Raw genomic sequence first — 22,040 nt, forward strand, 5'->3', positions numbered from 1 at the left:
GACCGGAAGCCACCACCTTCGTTGCATCCGACCTGGAAGCAGGCCCAAAGGAGGAGCTGATCAGATGCCTACAGCGCAACAATGACGTCTTTGTGTGGTCAACACACGAGCTACCAGGCATCTCGCCGAGCGTCGCACATCACGAGCTTCATGTCCGACCGGATGCTCGACCCGTAAAGCAGAGGAAGAGGGACTTTAGCGCGGAGCAAAATGTCATCATCCGAGCGGAGGTTGAGAAGCTTCTAGAAGCCAGCCATATACGGGAAGTGCAATTCCCAAGCTGGCTCGCGAACGTGGTGCTGGTCTTCAAGCCGGGTAACAAGTGGAGAGTCTGCATCGACTTCCGGGATCTGAACAAGGCATGCCCGAAGGATTTTTACCCTTTGCCCCGGATTGATCAAATGGTGGATTCGACGGCTGGGTGCGAATTGATATGCATGATGGATGCTTATCAGGGGTACCATCAAGTGTCGCTCGCCCATGACGATCAGGAGAAAGTAAGCTTCATAACTACGGATGACACTTACTACTACAATGTGATGTCGTTCGGATTGAAGAACGCAGGAGCTACATACCAGCGGCTCATGAACAAAGTGTTCCGGAAGCAGATCGGGCGAAACTTGGATACGTTGATGATATACTTATTAAATCAATCTGAGTGGTCAACCTTTGTGCAAATATAGAGGAAACCTTTGGGACGTTGAGGATATACGGGGTCAAGCTAAATCCCCAGAAGTGTCTATTCGGAGCAAAAAGTGGGTGTTTCCTGGGGTACATCGTGACCGAGTGGGGCATAGAGGCAAATCCCAGTAAAGTGAAAGCACTACAAGACATGCTGCCTCCTAGAAATCTGAAGGAGGCTCAATGCCTTACGGGACGAATAACCGCGCTGTCCAGATTCATCTCGAAGACCGTTGATCGAAGCTTGCCATTTTTTAAGATTCTGCGGCAAGCCACTAAGTTCCAATGGAACGTAGAGTGCGACAAAGCCTTCGAAGAGCTCAAAGTATACCTCAATTCCTTACCTGTGTTAGCCAAGCCGGTCGCCGGGGAAGCCCTTAGAGTTTACTTGTCCTCGACTGAATATGTCGCCGGGTCGGCTCTTGTGAGGCCGGACGGTGAAGAATAGCCTGTGTACTTCTTAAGCCACATACTAAAGGATGCTAAGTCCCGCTACACTGGTCTCGAGAAGTTAGCCTTTGCGCTGGTACTCGTTGCTCGAAGGCTTCACCCTTATTTTCTGGCGCACCCAATCGTTGTGATGACAAACAACCCCCTGAGGAGGGTCCTTCTCAATCCAGAGGCGTCCGGTCGGCTAATCAAATGGACCACAGAACTTAACGAATTCGACATACGATATCATCCCCGGACGACTATTAAAGCGCAGTCGTTAGTAGATTTTGTCACTGAGATACCAGATCTCGAGCCCGAAGCAACCTGGAAGGTGTACATGGACGGATCGTCTACTCGGCAAGGAAGTGGGATCGGTGTGCTGTTAATCTCCCCCCACGAGGAACGGATGCATTTGTCCGTACGACTGGATTACCGAGCGACTAATAATGAAGCAGAGTATGAGGTGTTGGGGTTGCAAGGTTGCAAACATAATCCCACATTGAAAACACATGGGAAATATCATGGGTTTATAAGAGAAAGATATCTCCATTGACATGAGATCTTTTGGGTAGATCCCAAGAGAAAAACCATGAGGGCTTAGGCCCAAAGTGGACAATATCATGCCATTGTGGAGATATCTAAATTTTTTTCGATCCAACAATTGGTATCAGAGCCCGGACTGCCAGAAGGTTTAACCACCGACTGTGCACAAGAGCTATAATCTAATTGAGCCATGTGGGTACAATATTGACCTTGAACAAAGGAAGTGGGGGCTCCTATGTTCGGATCAATACGACCAGACACCAGGCAGGAAGTCCTAATTGCGACTAGGCAAGGAAGTCCTAGTAGGTCTGGTGGACCGAGGGGCAGGAAGACCTGGTGGATCGATGATCGGACGTAAGAAGCCTGTGGTCCTTTGTTTGAGGGGGGGGATTGTTGGGGTTGCAAGGTTGCAAACATAGTCCCACATTGAAAACACATGGGAAAGATCATGGGTTTATAAGAGAAAGATATCTCCATTGGCATAAGGCCTTTTGGGTAGAGCCCAAGAGCAAAACCATGAGGGCTTAGTCCCAAAGTGGACAATATCATGTTATTGTGGAGATATCTAAATTCCATTTGATCCAACATGAGGGGTTGATAGCGGGCCTGCAGGCCGCTCGGCATGTGGGAGCCAGCAAGGTCTTGATTCATTCAGATTCACAGTTGGCGGCTCAACAACTCTCGAGAGCATTCATGATAAGCAACGTCAGACTCAAGCTTTATGCGGGAGCCTTCGAAAAACCAAAGGCTAGTTTTCAAGAGGTGCTCATCCAGAAGATCCCCCGAGCGGAAAATCAGGTTGCAGATGAGCTGGCTAAGCTAGCCAGCCAGATATCACCAATTGTCATCCAACAGTCAATCGAGTAGGTATCTCTGGTCGCCCACATCGATCGGATAGAGGGGCTCACATTCCCAAATGACTAGCGGACGGCAATAGCAGAGTTTCTGAGGTCTGGGGCAACACCTTCCGATCGGGAGGAAGCGTATCTGCTCAGGAAGAGAGCTGGTCGGTTCATCCTTATTGGCGACCAGCTCTACAAAAAAGTGTTCTCCAGGCCTCTGCTCAAATGTGTTGGTTCGGTGGATGTGGACTATATTCTGCAAGAGGTACACCAAGGCTCATGCGGCGGGCATCCGAGCGGCTGCTCGTTAGCAAGAAAGATTCTTTTGGCCGGCTACTTTTGGCCAACGACCTTGTGTCGGTCGTAGTCAAAGTTAACCTATCTGAGCGACCGGCGCTTTGACACCTCGGTCGTTATGCCGAGCTTCCGACGCTCACAAGCTAAGCAGGACTCCTTTTGTTCAGAAGACCGCCCCAGTCGCCCTCAGCCGAGCGGACAACCCGATCGGCTCAGCCATGATGTCCACCGAACTACCGGGTGACTGACGGGTCGAGCGTCTCTTCCTTTCAGTCCAGTACATGTCCCTTCCCAGACGACAATGAGTCCAAGCACCTCTCCCGTTCAGACTAATAGCAAATAAAAGGTGTAGAAGAAGACGAAGGGGATAGCTGGTGATATCCTTCTCGAGATATGTGCCGCAGACAAACAACATGGTCGGCGGCCGGGCCAGACAGAGAATCGTACGGTGGAAGTTTCCACTGTCAAGGCAGAGATATGTTCGGACGGTTGCGGTATGGCGTCAGACGTATTTTTCCGACACATCCATTTTGAGCTATGTCTTGGGAAGCATGAATGCCTCGAGAAGCGTGAATGCACCTCCCAGGGGTCCTACATAAAGACCCCAGACTTCGACGGAGGTATGCATTCTCATCTACTGTAGCTAGTCTTCACGCTCGTTATTCTGCCTCGATCTCTTCTCGCCGGAGCTGACTTGAGCGTCTGAGGGTAATCGCCGGGAACCCCTTCCCGGTTCGGTTTTGTGTTTGCAGCTTCTCGCCGAGGGCTCACACCAGTCAGGGGTTCATACGCCGTCAACAAGAGCACCACGTCCCCAGCGTCTGTCGACTCAGCGCCCAGACAGGATATATATATATATATATATATATAGTTGTTTTTTTAATTTTTTTTATTTATTGTTGCAATTGATTATTTTTATCATTGCAATCAATTTTTTATTCTTCTAATTAATTAATTTATTATTATAATTAATTGATGGTATCAACAATTTAATACAAGTTTTCTTGTTGCAATTCAATACACGTTTTGTCCCATGACTGCGATGCAACGGTTAAGTTCTTCAAACGGTGAATCAGATATCAAATCTCAATCATATGGATTTTTTCTAATGAAATGATAAATTTAAGAAAGCTAATCACTTAGATGGGTCTGCATGAGCACTAGTGGAAAATTTTCGTGGAATTAAATTGACCATCTCCATTAAATTAGTCAATTTAAAAAAAAAAATTAAATAGCTAGATTATAAATAAAAAAAATAAAAAAATCAATACAAGTTTTCTTGTTGCAATTCAGAGTTTTTTCCACTGTAATTCAATAATTCAATACAAGATTTATTATTGCATTTTGCCTTCAAATGTTTTCGTAATTTTTTTTAATTCATTGCAACATTACTCAAACAATATCTAATAATCGGTTTGAGTTTTGCAACAATTTGCTAAAGTATCTATTTTTCTCCTATTCTTACACTAGATGCTCCACGTTGCTTGACTATTAAACTTCCGTGTGGTCATTCCCCAAGTTTGAGTCTTAATCCCTACTTATTTTTTTCTTTTGTTTTTTCCTTGTCTAATTATTATGACTGACTTACATTTTAAACATTTATTAACATATATTGCAGTTTTTTTACTTTTATATATTGTTTTAATGTGCGCAATGTGGTATTGATTTTATTATTACTATAATTTGATAATGGAAAATTCAATAATAACAAAAAAAAAAGTGAATGAAAAATCAGGTGCACTAAACTCCTGTCAATATAGGTCTTAGAGAATGGTCTATCATATGTAAGTTTATCCTATTTCGTAAGAGACAATTTTGAATATTCAAATCTGTGACCTTTAAGCAGGCATGACAATGGATCGAGTTCCATATCTTCCATCCTCATTCCTATGTATTATATTCACCCCCATGTCCATCATATTTTTAACTTTCATCTTTATTTCTATACTTATTAGGGATCGGATATTCATTCTTATACTCATACCTACCAGAGGATCGAATATCCTCAGTATAATATTTTTTTTTTTGCATTCCATCCAACAACAACAATAACAACAACCAAGTCTTATCTCACTAGGTGAGGTCGGTTATATGAATCCTTTTACGTCATTAAGCTCTGTCTTCTACTATATCATCATGTATACTTAAATAAATTTTATCTTATTTTATTGTTACTGACCAAGTGTTTTTTTGGTCTTCCTCTTCTTTGTTTGATATGCGTGTTTGTCATAGTTTTACCTCGCCTAACTGGAGCATTTATTTGTCGTCTAAGTATATGTACGTACCATCTTAAACGTGTCTCTTGAATTTTTCCTCAATAGATGCAACTTCTACTTTCTCTCTAATGCTCTTATTTTTTATTTTGTCCATTCTCGTATGTTCACACATCCACCTTAACATCCTCATCATCTTTACAACTCTCATCTTCTACTCATGTGCTCGAGTCATAGTCTAACATTCAACTCCATATTATATAGCAGGTCTAATTTTGATTTTATAGAACTTTCCTTTAAGTTTTAGAGGTACTTTATGATCATACAAAACACTCGACGCTCTCTTACATTTCAACCATTCTTCTTATATTCTATATAAAACATATCTCTCAATCCCTCCATTATTTTACAAAAATGATCCTAGATATTTAAAGCTATCGGTTCTAGCCAACTCGTCCTCTCCTATCTTAACAATTGTTTTATTACTTCTAATATTGCTAAACGTAAATTCTATATATTCTGTCTTTAATCTACTAACTTTAAAACCTTTCTCTTCTAGTGTTTCCCTCCAAGATTCTAGTTTAACGTTTACTCCTTCATATGTTTCATCTATCAAAATAATATCATCTACAAACAACATGCACTATGGTATTTTGTCTTGAATGTACGCAATGAGTTCATCCATAATATAACCCTATCTTTATTGGAAATGCTTCAGTTACTCCACCTGAAGTATTTACTCTGATTGTTACATCCTCGTATATATCCTTAATTAGTTCAATATAGGTTACTCTAACACTCCTCTTTTCTAGAATTCTCCATATAATTTTTCTTGGGACTTTATTATAAGTTTTTTCTAAGTTAATGAATATCATGTGTAGATCTTATTTTTGCTCCTGATATTTTTTAATTAATTGTCTAAGAAGATGTATAGCTTCTATTGTCGACCTTCTAAGTATAAATCCAAATTGATTTTCGATCACTGTGGTCTCCTTTCTTAATTTTTTTTTCTATTACTTTTTCCTAAAGTTTCATGGTATGACTTATTAATTTAATACCCCTATAGTTTGCACAATTTTGTATGTCTCCTTTGTTATTATATAAGAGCACTAGAGTACTTACCCTCCATTGATCAAGTATTTTTTTTTTATTTTCAATATCATGTCAAATAATTTTATAAGTCATTCAATTCCTTGTTCCCCTAGGTACTTTCATACCTCTATCGGAATATCATCTAGTCTAACAACTTTTTTTATTATGCATCCCATTTAAAGTTTATTCTATTTATGAAGTTTGAATTCTACATTAAAAATTAAAATTTCTATACTCATTTAACCTACTTATGTTACCTAAGTTAAGTTGATCACCTAAACCTTCATTAAAAAATTGATGAAAATACTTTTCCACCGCTCTTTTATTTCTCCGTCATTTACTAATACCCTATTACATTCATTTTTAATACATTTTATTTGGCTAAGATCTCTTGTTTTCCTTTCTCTCACTTTAGCTATTTTATAAATGTCTCTTTCCCCTTCTTTTGTGTCTAATTTTTGATATAATCGTTCAAAAGTTTCATTTTTTACTTCACTCACTACTTTCTTAGTTTTTTTCTTGGCTATTGTATATTTTTTAAAGTTTTTCTCGTTCTTACAAATATATAATTCCTTATAATCTATTCGTTTTTCCTTCACTTTCTCTTGTACTTTCTCATTCCACCACCAATATTCTTTACTTAGTGGTGCATGTCCCTTTGACTCACCGAGTACATTCTTGGCTGCTATTTTCAACTTTGATATCATCTTATCCCATGTTGTATTAGAGTCTTCGTATATTTCACCTAATGCTTAAACTTCTACCTTCTCCTTAAATATATTTTGTTTTCCATTCTTTAATTTCCACCACTTAATTCTAATAGTCGTATATATATTCTTTCTATTAATACTATGTTTAAGGCATATATCCAACACTACTAACCTATGTTGGGTAGTTAAGCTTTCTCCAGAGATGACTTTGTAATCTTTACAAATCTTTCTATCCTTCTTCCTAATCATAATAAAGTCAATTTGTGATTTATTATTCCTACTTTTGAACGTGACTAAGTGTTCTTCTTTTTTCTTAAAAAATGTATTAGCTAATATAAGGTCATATGCTATTGGAAAATCTAATATAGTTTTCCCTTCCTCATTATTGAATTCATTTATTGAATATTTGTTATAATTTTAACGTTTGCTGGCAACCTAACGTAACCCTCCTCCTTTATCCCGACTTGAGATCGGCCATAACCGATCGTCATGGGTGGAGTTTTTATTTTTTTTCATTCCATCCGACTATCATTTTTCAACTAAAGTATGATTAACATCATATAAAAAATATATAATTAACAAATAAATTAAATAGTCTACTTCTAATTTCATCATATTCCATCCCCATATATATATATATATATATATATTGCGTTCTATTTGTTGAACTATTCATAGTTTTTTTAAAAAAAAAATTTACTCCAGAATTAAGCCAAATAGATTTTTTTTTTAATGATTTAGGAGGGGTTAGGTTATGATGTTCAAATTAAAAAAAAAAAATTAAAACTAAAAAAATTTTAGGTGCTTATGGGATGTATATATAATTTAATTAGGATTCGGGTCAGGTATGAATATGATTCTACTAGATCCACTTTCCTATCCGATTACTTGAATACCTTTATCCTAATTATCTGATTATTTAATCGGGTTTTAAAAAATCCCTTCATACATTCTCTATTCAGGTCTGATATCAAATCTTCTATCAAGTTTAGAAGAAATTATTATCCTTATTTTTAAGTCACAATAATTTTACTTTGACGTCAAGACTCCGTATTGATTTTGTACCAAGTCAAAAATATATATATAAATTATTATAATAAAATCTTTTGATAGGAGGGCGAGGATTAATAATCCAACTTACACTAACAAGTCATGAAATGCTAGTTCACTTAACACTCTAAGTTTTAATAAATATATATCCAATTTAATTTACTTGATTTGTAGGTTATTTACCAATTCATTCCCTACAATGAATGTATCGTGGCTTACATGACTTACCCTCTTTGCTAACCTCACTTGCCCAAGTTGCATCTTAGTAGATAAACTAACATCTATCAAAGTTTAACCAGATGGTGAAGTTCCATAAAAATTGTGAAGTTACAGGCTTATAAATAAGAACATTCATTTCTTAATTCTTACAAGGATAATTATAATTCACATACATCTTGTTTTATTGTCTCGCACGGGAATAAGTAGCACATCCTTAATCTCATACAAGAAAATATTATTCAGAGCAATACATTGGAGCTGTAGCAGGCTTATACAGAAACGGTTTTACATTGTGAGAATTCCCTGATGGCAATTTATAGGAAAACTTGATTCCGGAGTGTGCATCTCCCCTTCGAGTGCAATCTTCACTGAAGCTTTTTATAGGCCTTGCCAGACAAGAGACCCAGCGATCACTCTCGGGCATCGTCTCAGCAATTTTATAAATGCCTTTGGCGTTGGTAAAGGCCTGATAGTTGAAAACCTCACCTGACTTTGTTATGCAAAGAACAGCCACTTCGGCACCTGAGAGATGAATGTCATATACCTTATTTAGATTAGCTCATGCCTAGTCACGGTGAAGCTCCTTAACAAGATAAAATATTTTGTTTTAAGCGACACAGAACATGAACAAACAAGATTGCAGGGAAAATTGGAGAATCAGTTACTGGACAAAAACTGACGTTGACATGAATGATATGTCAAGCTAGTGAGCTAGTTCAAACTTATTCATATATATCAATATATACACAAGTGGTATAAGGAAACTTATGCTGGACGATGAACCTAGTGTGAGTGAAACTTCAAATCCACACGATACTCTTCCTCAAACCAGCATGCCTCCCATCACTTCATTATGCCATCCAAAAGAAAAGAGTAATCAGTCCTTACTAATCTGCGTTATATCAGGAACCATTAAATAAACTGTAGGACTCCTCATTTAAACAGTATAATTATTTTGGAATAAAAAAAACATAAAGACTTCAGAAGAAAGCATACTTTTAACAGATTCCACGCAATGCTTCAAAGCCAGAAACAATACCTTCACCAAGCCTTACCATAACCAAAAAGCAGCCAAATCCAATTCAAACTTCCAAAAGTACATCATAAAAAATCTATGCAGAACCTTCAGCCTCATGAATCCTTGTATAGCTGGTTCAGATCTCCTTACTATTAACAGCACTCATTAATCCATACACAAATCTCTGACCCTTGTTTCCTCCATCAATTTCCAAACCATCTTAGAAGCATTATATGATTAAATACTTCAGATCATCACTAATACCTCTATAATTAAAACAAACATCCACAAAACACACTAACCACAGAATAACCAAATCTAGAAGCAGCCAACCTCCATTAGTCACCTTCCAAACAAAATTTTCTACCCTTAGAGAGACCTCTGACACCCAGAGTTCCTTTCAGTAAATCTCAGCATTCCTCACCATCTCCACAAAAGCCTTGTCCCTCAAGTAGTTATAAGCCATCTTTGTATGGACAAAAATACAGCTCATTCCAGTACTTGCCATGCTTCTCTCAGACATTATGAAACTACCATTCTTCTCCATATTCACTTAAGTAGGCCACCAGGAAATTGCGACAGACCCAATCCAAGGATCATCCCAAATATTACAGTTCTGCCTATTCCCATTCAGCTTCACCAAATAGTCCCTTAACTCCTACCTACCCAGGAAGAGTTCCCTGACCACCCAGATTGCCATGAATGGAAGAATCCATGCTTCCCCATCAGAATCTTCACCTAAATATAATTCTCATTGTTTAAAAAGGTTAGAAACCTTTTAGAATTACGGACTTCATTAGAGTTACATCCCTCACACCATGCTCCCTAGTAGCTTTCATGTTAATGACCACCTTCTATTGAATCAAAATATCAAATTAAACGTGATTTGATATTAACCTATCCTACCCAGCATTAACCGTGATTTACTCCCTCTGGAATCTTGTGGGGCCGAGGCCAGGGGGCCGCTAGGGTGGCGGTTCCACCTTTTGCCAAAATATCAAATTAAATGCCTTGTATTGGCATGTGATCCCAAAAGAAACTTTTGCATTAGAAGAGAACTAAGTTAATGAATTATAAACATAGCTTATCCACAACACAACTGCTAATGCAATAAGAAGTTAATGAATGTACAGCCATAGAGTTCATAACAGTTACTCAGGAACAACTCTACCAGGTTGAGAGACATATTTATTCCTCCACAAGATTACCTTATCAGATATCTTATCTGCCAATAAATTCTAATTACCAATAGGTATTCTAGTAGGAGAGATAAAAGTCCCCAAATATTTCAAAGATAGCTTCCCTCCTTAAACTCCAAATGCCTTACTTCTATTAACAGTGCCCTTACAACAGTTTGCAGGAAAAAGACCTCTGAGTCACTCAAGTTTACTCTCTAATCAGTCCTACAAAATGGATCCAAGATAGCCTTTACTGACAAACAAGGTTTATGAGCTTCTTTAATAATTAAGTAACAAATAATAAACAAATATAACTATGAAATCTTACTCAACCTACCTGATAAGAAGAAATCTTCTCATCCTCAATACAGTAATTCAAAATGGCTAAACGTTGCCACACTATGATGAACAGATAAGTGCAAAAGGTTCCACCTTTTACCAATGCAAATCCTAGAACTCATCTAAATCAACACCATTAAGACTACAGTGGAAAATAGGGAATGCCAAACAAGCTCCAATCTATGAAAATTGAAAATCCATCATCTACATAATAGCCAAGAGTACATCCTATAAAACTCTATCAAATGTTTTTTTCTAGTCAATTTTGATAACACATAATATTGTTGTGTTCATTCCTCCCAGCTAGAAAAGCAGTTTGATTCTAAGATATCAAATAACACAAAAGAGCCATCATCCTGTTAACCAGGTGCTCTCCAAAAATTCTGCATGCCCTGTTACATATTTTTTTTTCTGCAATGAACACAATTCTAATCAACCCCCATAACACAGGCATAGAGGAGGTCCTAAAAAACTCTCTAATCCCAGGTAGCAAACCATCCTTTAAAAGGTTTCAAAAATGCAGAAAGAATCCATATTCAAGCCATCAGGTCCTGTCAATCAGACAAGTTAGCAGGTACAAGAATAAGGTGGGCTCCCTAAATGTAGAAGCTGGTGAATCACTGATCAAAAAGTGGATTTTTGAGAGATTCTTCATCGATCTAGTGGTGGGTCAATCATTGATCAAAGAGTAAACAGCCTCCAGGTTAAATGAATTTTGGGATCACTAAATGCTTGAGTATCAAAAAATGAGTTGAATGACAGATATTGGATCCAAAGAAGTTTTTCTTTCATTGTTGGGGTCTACCTAAAGTCTACAAAAGGACTATTTACTACTGCCACACCAACTGCAAAGCTTAATCCTTTTCAACAGTATCAGAAAGAGAGGGGATGGGGGCGAAAACCGTGACTAAGAATCATATGGAACCTTACTTGCACATTTTCTCCTTTGCATTCCCTTGTTTGGCCCTAACCGAAAATCAAATACGAATCCCATTAGACTGAGATGGAACCTTACAATGAAGGTCAAAACACTTAAAATATATGCCTTTAGGAATAACTTGAAAAAGGATTATGGGATAGAAGAGACCACCACCAATAGAGTGATAGTAAACAATCGTACAAGAGAGAACCATCAATCACAGACTTCCTGTAATGTGTACTGGTATGGTATTTGATCTTGATGGCGTACAAACAATCAGTCAGACCTTTTCTGTTTATACATGAAGATTGGATGGATGTCGTTCCTTGGATACGCTTTTAAAAGGGTTGTTTCCATAAATGCAGGTGTTCAGTATGTGGTTCTACATTCTCATAGTGCTTTGAAGATCCTTTCGCTTGTACCAATCTTTGCTTTTCCTGGTCACTGTCTTCTTCCACTATTTTGACAAGGTCTTCTTATTGAAGGCTTCTACATATCAGTTCACACATGCATTATTATATATTGTAAGAATATTTCAACACTGGAAGCAGCAAGCTACAGCTTGAAACCCTCCACTTGCTTGATGGAAATGCATATCCAATGCCCTTGGTTATGATTTTCAACCCTTGCTCAGGTAGTTGGTGCTGGTCTTAGACAATTGGCAAAGTTACATCAAGCATCAGAATAAGATTCTTTCCACTCGTCCATTATAATTAATTACATAAAAAAATATGTTGTCTCTAAACAAGTCTTCCTTTGAGAAATGTGCTTTGATAATCTAAAATAAGTGTAGGAAGGGTGACCAGCCTTGAAACCATAATCTTTGATAAGATTTTTGAAACAAAGTGAAAGAAAAAGATCAGCCTATAATCAGATAAATATGGACTTTCCAGGATTACTGGTAATGTTATTTCGGTTCTTCTTAGTAGTGTCAGATCAAGGGTAGGAATGATAAGAATTGTCTTTGCCAACACACCGTTATTTTATTTGTAGAACTGCTACTATTCTAAGCCTCGGCGCAATGGTAAAGTTGTTGCCGTGTGACTTAGAAGTCATGAGTTTGAGTCTGGTTGCATACCCCTCATTGGTGGAAGCTTGCTGCCCTTTTGCTACTATTCAAAGCCTACTAATTTTTCAGTTATTATGCTACCTAGCTCATAATACTGATATAGATGAGGAACTTCTAAAGATAGAAATTTTAATTAGATCCTTGAAATTAAGTTTAAAGTTGTTTTAAAATATAACAATTTAATGAATTGAGTTTATATATATATATCCTGCAAAATTTTCATTTTAAATACAATTTAATAGGTGAACTTTGTATAGAACAACAATCATAATTACTAATATAATATTGGTGGTATAAAATATATTTATTATATATACATGTTAACATTCTACGCTTTTATTTAATATTATTAATGATCATTTATAGATTGCATTAATAAATTTGTCTCCTGTAGATGACACTTGGAAGCAAACTCCAGTGGGATAAGGCTAGGCTGGGTTGTTATTGTTGTTATATACATTGGTAGTCCTAGAATAGCTTTGCATTCAAATAACTGTTCTGATCTGACACATGATCAATCAATTACAAGGCAATTTACATAGGAGAACACCTTGCCTTTTATTTATTTAAAAAAAGTCACCATAGAGAGTCCAAGTTTCAATGATTGCCTAACCATGCCCTTGAGCTCCTGATCAGTTTAAACTTATTTACACCTAAGGATACAGTTGGCATTGCTCCCAAAGACATTCTGAAGACAACACATTCGTTGGTCAATAGGGAAAAATTGGGATTTATCTTGATAAGTTCTCATCATTTACTAAAAAACAAATATCAGAACATGATCAGCACAGTTTGGCCACTGCTTCATTTAACATCTCTCATTTGTTGTGCTTATCTCTAATTTCCAACTTAAAAAATTCTCTTTTTTTTTACTAAAATAACTAATATTTAATGTCTTGCTATGTGAACATACAAAAGTTATTTTTAAATGTTTATATTGAAAATTGTATACAAAGAAGGAGAAAAAGATATTTATAGAATAATTAAAGAAAGAGAGAGAAAAACAAGAGATCTTATTCAAATAATGTATTAAAGATGAATGTAGTAGAGTACTAGTAAATAATGAGGAAATAAAAGCGTGGTGGAAGAGGTATTTCCATCAACTTTTTAATGAAAGTTCAGATGATCAACTTAACGTAGGCAATTTAAGTCGGTTAAATGAGTATAGAAATTTAAAATTTTATAATAAAATTTAAATTTCATAAGTAGAACAAACTTTAAATGAGATGTAAAATGGAAAATTAATTGGACCAGATAATATTCCGATAGAGAAATGGAAGTGTCTAGGGAAACAAAATATTGAATGACTTATAGATTTATTTAACCTAATATTGAAAAAGAAGAAAATGTCTGACCAATGGAGTGCAAGTACTCTATTTCTCTTATATAAAAACAAAGGAGACATACAAAATTCTACAAGCTATAGAGGTATTAGATTAATGAGTCATACGATGAAACTTTAGAAAAGAGTAATAGAAAAAAGATTAAGGAAGGAGAACACGGTGACCAAAAATCAATTTGAATTCATGCTTAATTCATGCTTGGAAGGTTGATAATAGAAGTTATACATCTTCTTAGACAACTAATTAAAAAATATCGGAAATAAAAATCAGATTTACATATGGTATTTTTTGACTGAGAAAAAACTTATGATATAATCCCAATAGAAATTATATGGAAAATTCTAAAATAGAGAGGTGTAAGTATAGCATATATTGAACTAATTAAATATATGTATGGGGATGTAACGACAAGAGTGAAGATTTTAGACAGCGTAACCGAAGTATATCTCATAAAGATAGGGTTACATCAAGAATCATCTTTAAGTCTCAATCTTTTTACACTAATCATAGACTGGACATATCCCAGATACGATACTGCGATGCATGTTGTTTGCAGATGATATTGTTTTGTTAGATGAGACACGTGAAATAATGTTAAATTCGAATCTTAGCGAGAAAAACTGAAAGCATAAAGTTTTAGGCTTAGTAAAATAATGACATAATATATAGAATTTAAATTTAACAACAATAAATGTAATGGGAAAATTGTTAAGATAGAAGATGAGAAGTTGTCTAGAACTAAGAGCTTTAAGTATTTAGGTTCATTTTTGTAAAAGGATAGAGAGATTGAGAGATATGTTTTATTTGGAACACAATTATGGTTAAAATGAAGGAGAGCGTTGGTGTCCTATGTAATAGTAAAGTATCCTTAAAATTTAAAGAGGAATTCTACAAAACAGTGGTTAGACATGTCATATGAAACTGAATGTTGGTTATGACTTGAGCACATGAGTAGAAGATGAGAGTTGCCGGGATGAGAATGTTAAGATAGATATGTGGACATACGAGGATAGACATGATAAGAAATAAAAGTATTAGAGAGAAAGTCGGGGTTGCATCTATTGAAGAAGAACTTCGAGAGACACGTTTAAAATAGTACAAACATATACTTAGATGACCAATAAATGTTCCAGTTGGCGATGTAAAAGTATGACAAATATGCACATCAAACAAGGAAGAGGAATACAAAAAAAAACTTGGTTAACAAAATAAAATAAAATAAAATTTATTTAAATATAGATGATGATATAGTAAGGGATAGAGCTCAATGGCATAGAAGGATTCATATAGCCGGTCTCACTTTGTGGGATAAAACTTGATTGTTGTTCTTGTCGTAAGGATATAGATAAGGGAAACAAATGAAAGAAGCACATTCTTAATTGATGACATTTAATCTGCAAGGTTAATTGTTATGTGTAAGAACTATCTGAAGATTCAAAAAGCTGCCATAAGTATAATATCTTTAAATTCGTTTTTAGACTTTTTTAGTTCTGACTTAAATAGAGTTTTGGTTTTGCCTTAATATTGTGTCCTTTAAAGATTACTTTTGAAACATCTTCAAAGCAAGAGAAGGTAACCCATTTGATCATCGGATGGACCAATGTTGGCTACCCACTATAACTTCCTAAGCCTTCTTCAGATATAATATCTTTTGTTTTGGAGAATTCAATTTTATTTGGTGGAAAAAAGTAGTGAAAAAAAAAAAATTCTGTTTGCTCCTCTGATTTTTAGCAAGTTTTTGTTGTGCACTCTGTTAACTGCTTAACGTTGAAAGATACAATCACACAAGTTTCTCAAGAAGAAATTATTTGGTCGCATCTTCGAGTTTTAAAACAACTATTACTTGCATCCTGATGATTTTTATTCTTTTTATTATTTTGTCTAAATTATTATTATTAACATAATCTTTAAATATTTTATTTCCTCGTGTATTAATATTACAGTTGCTGATGCCCTAATCTTCTCAAGGATTTTTGAATTAAAAAACCAAATCTTGATCTGAATTATGGCTAATACTTACTGTGAACAACAAAGGAAATTGGACATCCAACAGGAACAGCAAGAATATAGAGGATTAGAAGGAAGAAGAGAAATCGACCTTTCAATACATGATCCTCGGGTCCGATGGAAGAATCTCCGCACACATCGCAGACCACCTTCCCACGGATTTCGCCCGTCCACGCCTCCGCAGAGCTGCAGAACAAGAACGCAATGAATACCGTCCCAACCACTCCACCAATCCTCCTCGTCGTCGTCATCATCTTCTATGATCCTCGCTGCTTCCGGTTCTCGCTCGGTCGATGGTCAATCGATCGCCCCTCTCCTTGCCCTCCAACCACTCTGAATTGTCTAAACTCCGCAGCGCTAGGAGGAAGTAGCAGCTGACGACGCACCGTTTTAGACTCGTCTACATTTTGGGCCGAACGGCCCGACTCCTTACAACCCAGCAACTGACAGTAGCATTAAGTGCTCTTTTATAATTATTGTTAGCCAAAAAAATAAAAAAACTCCTCTTCCTAAAATATAATTGCTATTATTTTTTATTAAAATAAATTATTTAAACATAAATATTTAAGTGAAGGTATTTAGAAGTTTATAATAGTTACATCTTTAATTCTGAAGCCTATTTTATAAATTATTTAATATTTTAAAATGATAAAAAAAATGCAAGAAATTTATTAATATGAAAAGGCATAATTAATTTATTAAAATAGGTAAACTTAAATTTGAAATGCATAATTAATCATCCCGATTTGCCTTGTTTAACGACTCCTACCCACCAAATGTCTACAATATATTATATATATCCAAATTATTTTATCACGTGTCTTTGAATTCATTCTTTATTTTGAAGACCTATGAGATATTTTTGAGATCGAAATAATTCTCTTCGACAAAGAATTATTGAATTTCCATTTGGATAAATTGGCTGATTTGTGTTTGGATGTTAAAAAAAAAAGAAAATTATAGATCCATTACATTAACAATTTCTTTATGGTAGATCTATATGGATAGAAATAAATGTAAATATATAGACGTTAAGCACATAATGAAATAAATCTCAAATCGTCAATTTATGAGAATCGATCGTTACGTCAGAGATGTCATTAGATGTTAAACACACCTATGATATAATTAAATTTTCCCCTTCTATTAATCATCAACAAGACAATCACCATTGAAGGATATTCTTGATATCAAACTTATGACTTGTTGATATGTAAGGAAATCCCTCTCCAAAGGCCTACCCAACTAGGCAACGTAACTAAGGCCAATAACTATTTTAGATATGCTAAATGAAGACAAATCTTTATCCAAGCTATTCTTCCAACATATTAAGCAATTTTGATACTAAAGACTAATTATAAAAAATCTTTGTATTTTTTTTATTTGGAATAATTTAACTATATATATGTATACAAAAGTAAAAAAAAAACATGAAAAGAAAATAATGTCATAATCTTTCAATAAAAAAAGGAAAAATTTTCTAAAAAGAATTAGTTATAGGAAGAAAAATTAAAAAGAAATAAAACAATTGAATTCACCTGTTGCATGTATTATTTAGATTTTACTTTTACATGAGGTCAGGGTCGGTCCTAGACTTTGAAGGGTCCGGTGCAAAAAAAAAAAAAAAAATGGGCCCTTTAAATTAAGATAAAAATAATAAAATCGATACTATATAATAATTCATCAACAGAACACATAAACTAAAATCCATAATAATAAAAACATTATATTCAATGTTGCTAATACTCAGTATTAGAAAATGAAAAAGAATTATTACAATTAACTATGAAAAATTGATCTTCATGCATTTTTATTTGTAAAGTCATCGATCAATTTTTCATAATTGAGTTTTTCTAAAAACTCACTCTCAATCGAAATCATAGCTAATGCATTCAATCTTGTTTGGGTCATGGTTGATCTCAAACAAGATTTCAACAACTTCAATTTATAAAAACTTCTTTCTGCAGATGCGACAGTCACCGAAATAGTTAATAATATCCTATATGCAATAAATGAATTCGGGAAACAATTCATTCTTTGCAAAAAAATTAGTATTTCACTTGCTGTTTTTGTTTCCTTTGGCAGAATATGTTATATGATTTTCAGTTCTTGATATAAGTCATCTCCATCCAAATCTGAAACATCTTGTCTTGTACCATTTTTTCTTTGTAGTTTCCTTTCAAGATTCTTACAACGAGCTTTCAAGTCCTCATCAATCAATGAACTCAACTTTTCAGCTATGAAAATAAATCCAAAAAGATCTTCATATTCCTCATATTGCTCAAACCTTTTCTTCAATAATCCAATTGTTTGATCTACTATGAACAATAAATAATGAACTCTAAAAGCTTCCTCAACAGATTCTTGAGGTAGTTTCGAAGACTCATATGTAACCTCATCAAAATGTCTTTTTCTATATATTTGTCTTTTTTCAGGAAAAACAGGATCAATCTCCATTGTTGAAGCAAGTTCTTTTGCTGTATTGATAGCTTGTCCAAATCCATATTCTCTATACTCTTCAAAAGAAGCAATTAACTCCTTAATCTTGGTCATAGCAACGTCAATAAGCATGTTTTCAAATTGTAAGCTTTTGCTAACAATATTAATTTTACCCAATATCTCATACAAAATAATCATACCCACTAAAAACTCAAAATTTCCAAGTTAAAATGTTGCTAAAGACTTAGCTTCACTTCTTATTTTAGAGTCAGTGTCTTTTTCTTCTACAACTTGAAGTAAAGCTTCTATGATTTGTTGAGCTTGAAGTACCGCTGCTTTTACACTTTCAGTACGACTTTTCCATCGAGTGATTGACAATGGCTTGAGAGTTAAACCTTTTACCGTTACATGATCTATCAAAATCTTCCACCTCTTTGTAGAATGAGAAAATATTGTATAAATCCGTTATACTACTCCAAAAAAGTCTTTCACTTTGCCACAGGAATTTGCAATATCACAAAGTGTTAAATTCAAACAATGACAACCACATGGAGTATACAATGCTCTAGGATTTATATCCAACAATTTTTTTTGTACACCTTGGTGCCTCCCTTTCATATTTGCCCCATTATCATATCCTTGCCCTCTCACATTATCAATGTCAAGATCAAAACTCTTCAACACATTTTCCAATTCTTCAAACAAGCCTTGTCCTGTTGTATCATCCACTTTTAAAAATCCCAAAAAGTATTCTTCTACTTTCATTGAGTTTGTAGAAACATCAACACATCTTATAACTAAAGTCATTTGCTCTTGGTTACTAACATCAGGAGTGCAATCATGTATTACAGAAAAGAACTTAGCTTTTTTAATGATTTCAAGAATAGAACTCTTTATTTGAGAAGCTAACAAGCATATCAATTCATTCTGAATTTTGTGGCTAAGATAATGATGATGTGCATTTCTTTCAATATGTTCCCTCATCACTGAGTCCCACTCAGCAATCATCTCAATAGCAGCCATAAAATTTCCATTGTTATCATCATAAAGTTTCTCATTACTACCACGAAATGCTATATTTGTTTAGCCAAAAATTTCACAATCAGTGTAATACCTTCCTCCAATGCTCTTTTGCCTTCTTGATTTGATCTTGAATAGCATGATCAATTGTTGTACCCTTCATTAACCTGATACGCAACTCCGACCAACTAACATAATAGTTGATATGCTCAATACTTGTTTCATGTTCTTTAAGTCTACTACTCAGATGCCCCCAATCACAGTATTCCTCATTTTCTAGTTGACTTGGTTGAGGCCCCCTTTTGAACAACTTGAAACAAAAACAAAATGCTTTATCAAGTGCTTGTGAGTAGATCAACCAATCTCTATGGCGCTTTTGACCATTTGGCAAAATCCGAGTATAAAAATCTGAAGAGAATCGTCTATTTGATCTATCTTTTGGACCTTTCCCTGTTAATATATCTCTTATAGGGCCCTTTTCCACTAATTGATCCTTCCACTTGGGATCTAAATTCTCCCAATTTTTAGGATAAAAAATGTCAAGTGGAATTGATGAACTTGATTCTTCATTCACTTCATTAATAGCATCATCATCACTTTCAGAATAATTATTTTTAAAGTCTAAGTCATCACCACTTTCATTGTCTTCAATCTCATTCACATCTCTCTCTATATCATTTTCAATGGCTAAGCCTTCATGTAATTCATTACCATTGTTTTCTTGTTTTTCTTCATTAACCAAATCTTCAAGTGATGAATTTTTCGATTCTTTGACAATAAATCTGTCAATTGCCCCTCTTTGAGAGTCAATAAATTCTTCAACTCTTTTTCTTTTTTTTCCGCTTATCATGTCCTGATAGATACTTCCTTGTATCAAATATTCTAATTTTCTATAAAAAAAAAAATCAAACTCTCAAACAGCCACTTATTATAGATATTAGACAAACATTTATTATAAAATGTTCATTTTGCAACTCAATTTCCTATGAAGTAATTTCCTATGAAAATGAATCTCTGCTCCATGAAGCTATTGAGAAACACAATCACAAGTTAGTATGAATAACTCAATCATATATGCACATGAATGTAAGGTAGATAGGTAAAATTCTACAAGCTGATAAGTTGCAAGTTAAGAGTTTGATATCTTGCATTTCACATTTGTACAATTAGAAATCTTGCAATAGGGACTTCATTTTCTAAAAATGAGAAGTAACTTTGTAGATAACATATTAACATTTATCATGGAATAAAACAACATGCTAATTGCTAAGTAAAACATATGAGAAGGAAAAATATGATTCATATGAAGATACAATAGTCCAAATAGAGGGGAAACTAGAAGAATTGAAAATCAAAAAATTTACCTTGATTCTCTTGTGAAAATTCTTAAATTTTAGCCGTTTAGGAAAGGTGCTGCTGGCGTCCTAGGTATCTCCACATCTTGGAAGAATGCAAGGAAATAGGGAGACAGAGAAAGAGTAAGTGAGTAACAAGAGATGTCTCTAAAAACGTGTAAAACTGCATCATCAATAAGAAAAAAGGAATTGCATAAGTACGTTGTAAGCCTGTAACAGAAGAAAATCAAATATTTACATGATTGTGCAAGCTAATTGCATGTCATACTACAATCGAACATGTAAATAAATAATTAGCTTTATTTAACAAGTAATACTACCTGGCTTCGGCGAATTGTGCGAGCCTTCGGCGAACAGCAAAAGCAGAAAAGGCGGCACGTTTAGGTTTAGCGAAGATGGAAGAGCAGTGGTTATTTTTTTGGCACTTTTAAAAAAAAACCCATAATAGTTTATAATTTATAAATAGATCCTTTTAATTAATTTTTTTTACATGGGTTAAAGTGGGTCCTCTAAGAAATGGGGCCTTGTGCGTCATCCCCATGTTGACCGCATCAAGGCCGGGTCTGCATGAGGTAATAGTACAGCTGAAGGGTATCAAATAATCATCTAAATATTTATGATTTAATTTTTAATTATGATATATTTATAGAGATTTTTTTTTAAAATAAAATGAGTAATGATAGGATATTAAATTTTTGAACCGTCCATCATAATTATTTTCCGACTTGTATTGATAACCCGTAGAAAACTTTTATATAGAACTTGATATATTGAATCAGATTCGGTATTATCTGACTCATTGTTTGTTATTTAGATTTTTCTCCTACTTTCATTTTATTATGTTACTCTGTTGTCAACTTTTCAAGTGTTTGTTCCCCATTCTTTCCCATCGGTTCATCCAACAGATGATCAGAAAGAAGAGAAACCAATTCCTACCTACATCTCGTGGATTTCACCTTCATATGCAGACATAAGCTTAGGTGTAGACAGGCCTATCTGCTAGAATATATTATCCTCGAGTGATAGAGGGGATGAATCACACATCTATTTTCTTTACTTTTGTTTGTTTGTTTCTTGACAAATTATTCCCTATCTTTTGCATCAATAGATATACATGTCTAAAATTCTTTAGTGGCATGTAGGGGTATATCCATGATTCAAAATTATCTAGGACGGACTGATATAATAAATTAATTAATTTAAAAATATAAATAAAAAAGTATGTGAATATTAATTTTCAAAAAATATAGAATAAAAGTATTTAATGTTCAATC

At 34.8% G+C, this 22,040-nt stretch overlaps 2 protein-coding genes across 2 annotated transcripts; both read right to left on the reverse strand.

The window, feature by feature from the left end:
• Window positions 1-8,142: 8,142 nt before the first annotated feature.
• Window positions 8,143-16,379, reverse strand: LOC121980358. Its single transcript, XM_042532364.1, has 2 exons — window positions 16,044-16,379; window positions 8,143-8,601 (listed from the first exon to the last, which is right to left on the reverse strand). The coding sequence occupies exons 1-2, from the start codon at window positions 16,204-16,206 to the stop codon at window positions 8,315-8,317; spliced, it is 450 nt and encodes a 149-aa protein (XP_042388298.1). The 5' UTR covers window positions 16,207-16,379; the 3' UTR covers window positions 8,143-8,314.
• A 2,477-nt stretch (window positions 16,380-18,856) lies between these two features.
• On the reverse strand, window positions 18,857-20,261 carry LOC121979494 (zinc finger MYM-type protein 5-like). The gene is made up of 2 exons (XM_042531482.1): window positions 19,568-20,261; window positions 18,857-19,464 (listed from the first exon to the last, which is right to left on the reverse strand). The coding sequence occupies exons 1-2, from the start codon at window positions 20,259-20,261 to the stop codon at window positions 18,857-18,859; spliced, it is 1,302 nt and encodes a 433-aa protein (XP_042387416.1).
• Window positions 20,262-22,040: the final 1,779 nt, after the last annotated feature.

This window comes from Zingiber officinale, chromosome 5A (assembly GCF_018446385.1).
Source record: "Zingiber officinale cultivar Zhangliang chromosome 5A, Zo_v1.1, whole genome shotgun sequence".
NCBI lineage: Eukaryota > Viridiplantae > Streptophyta > Magnoliopsida > Zingiberales > Zingiberaceae > Zingiber > Zingiber officinale.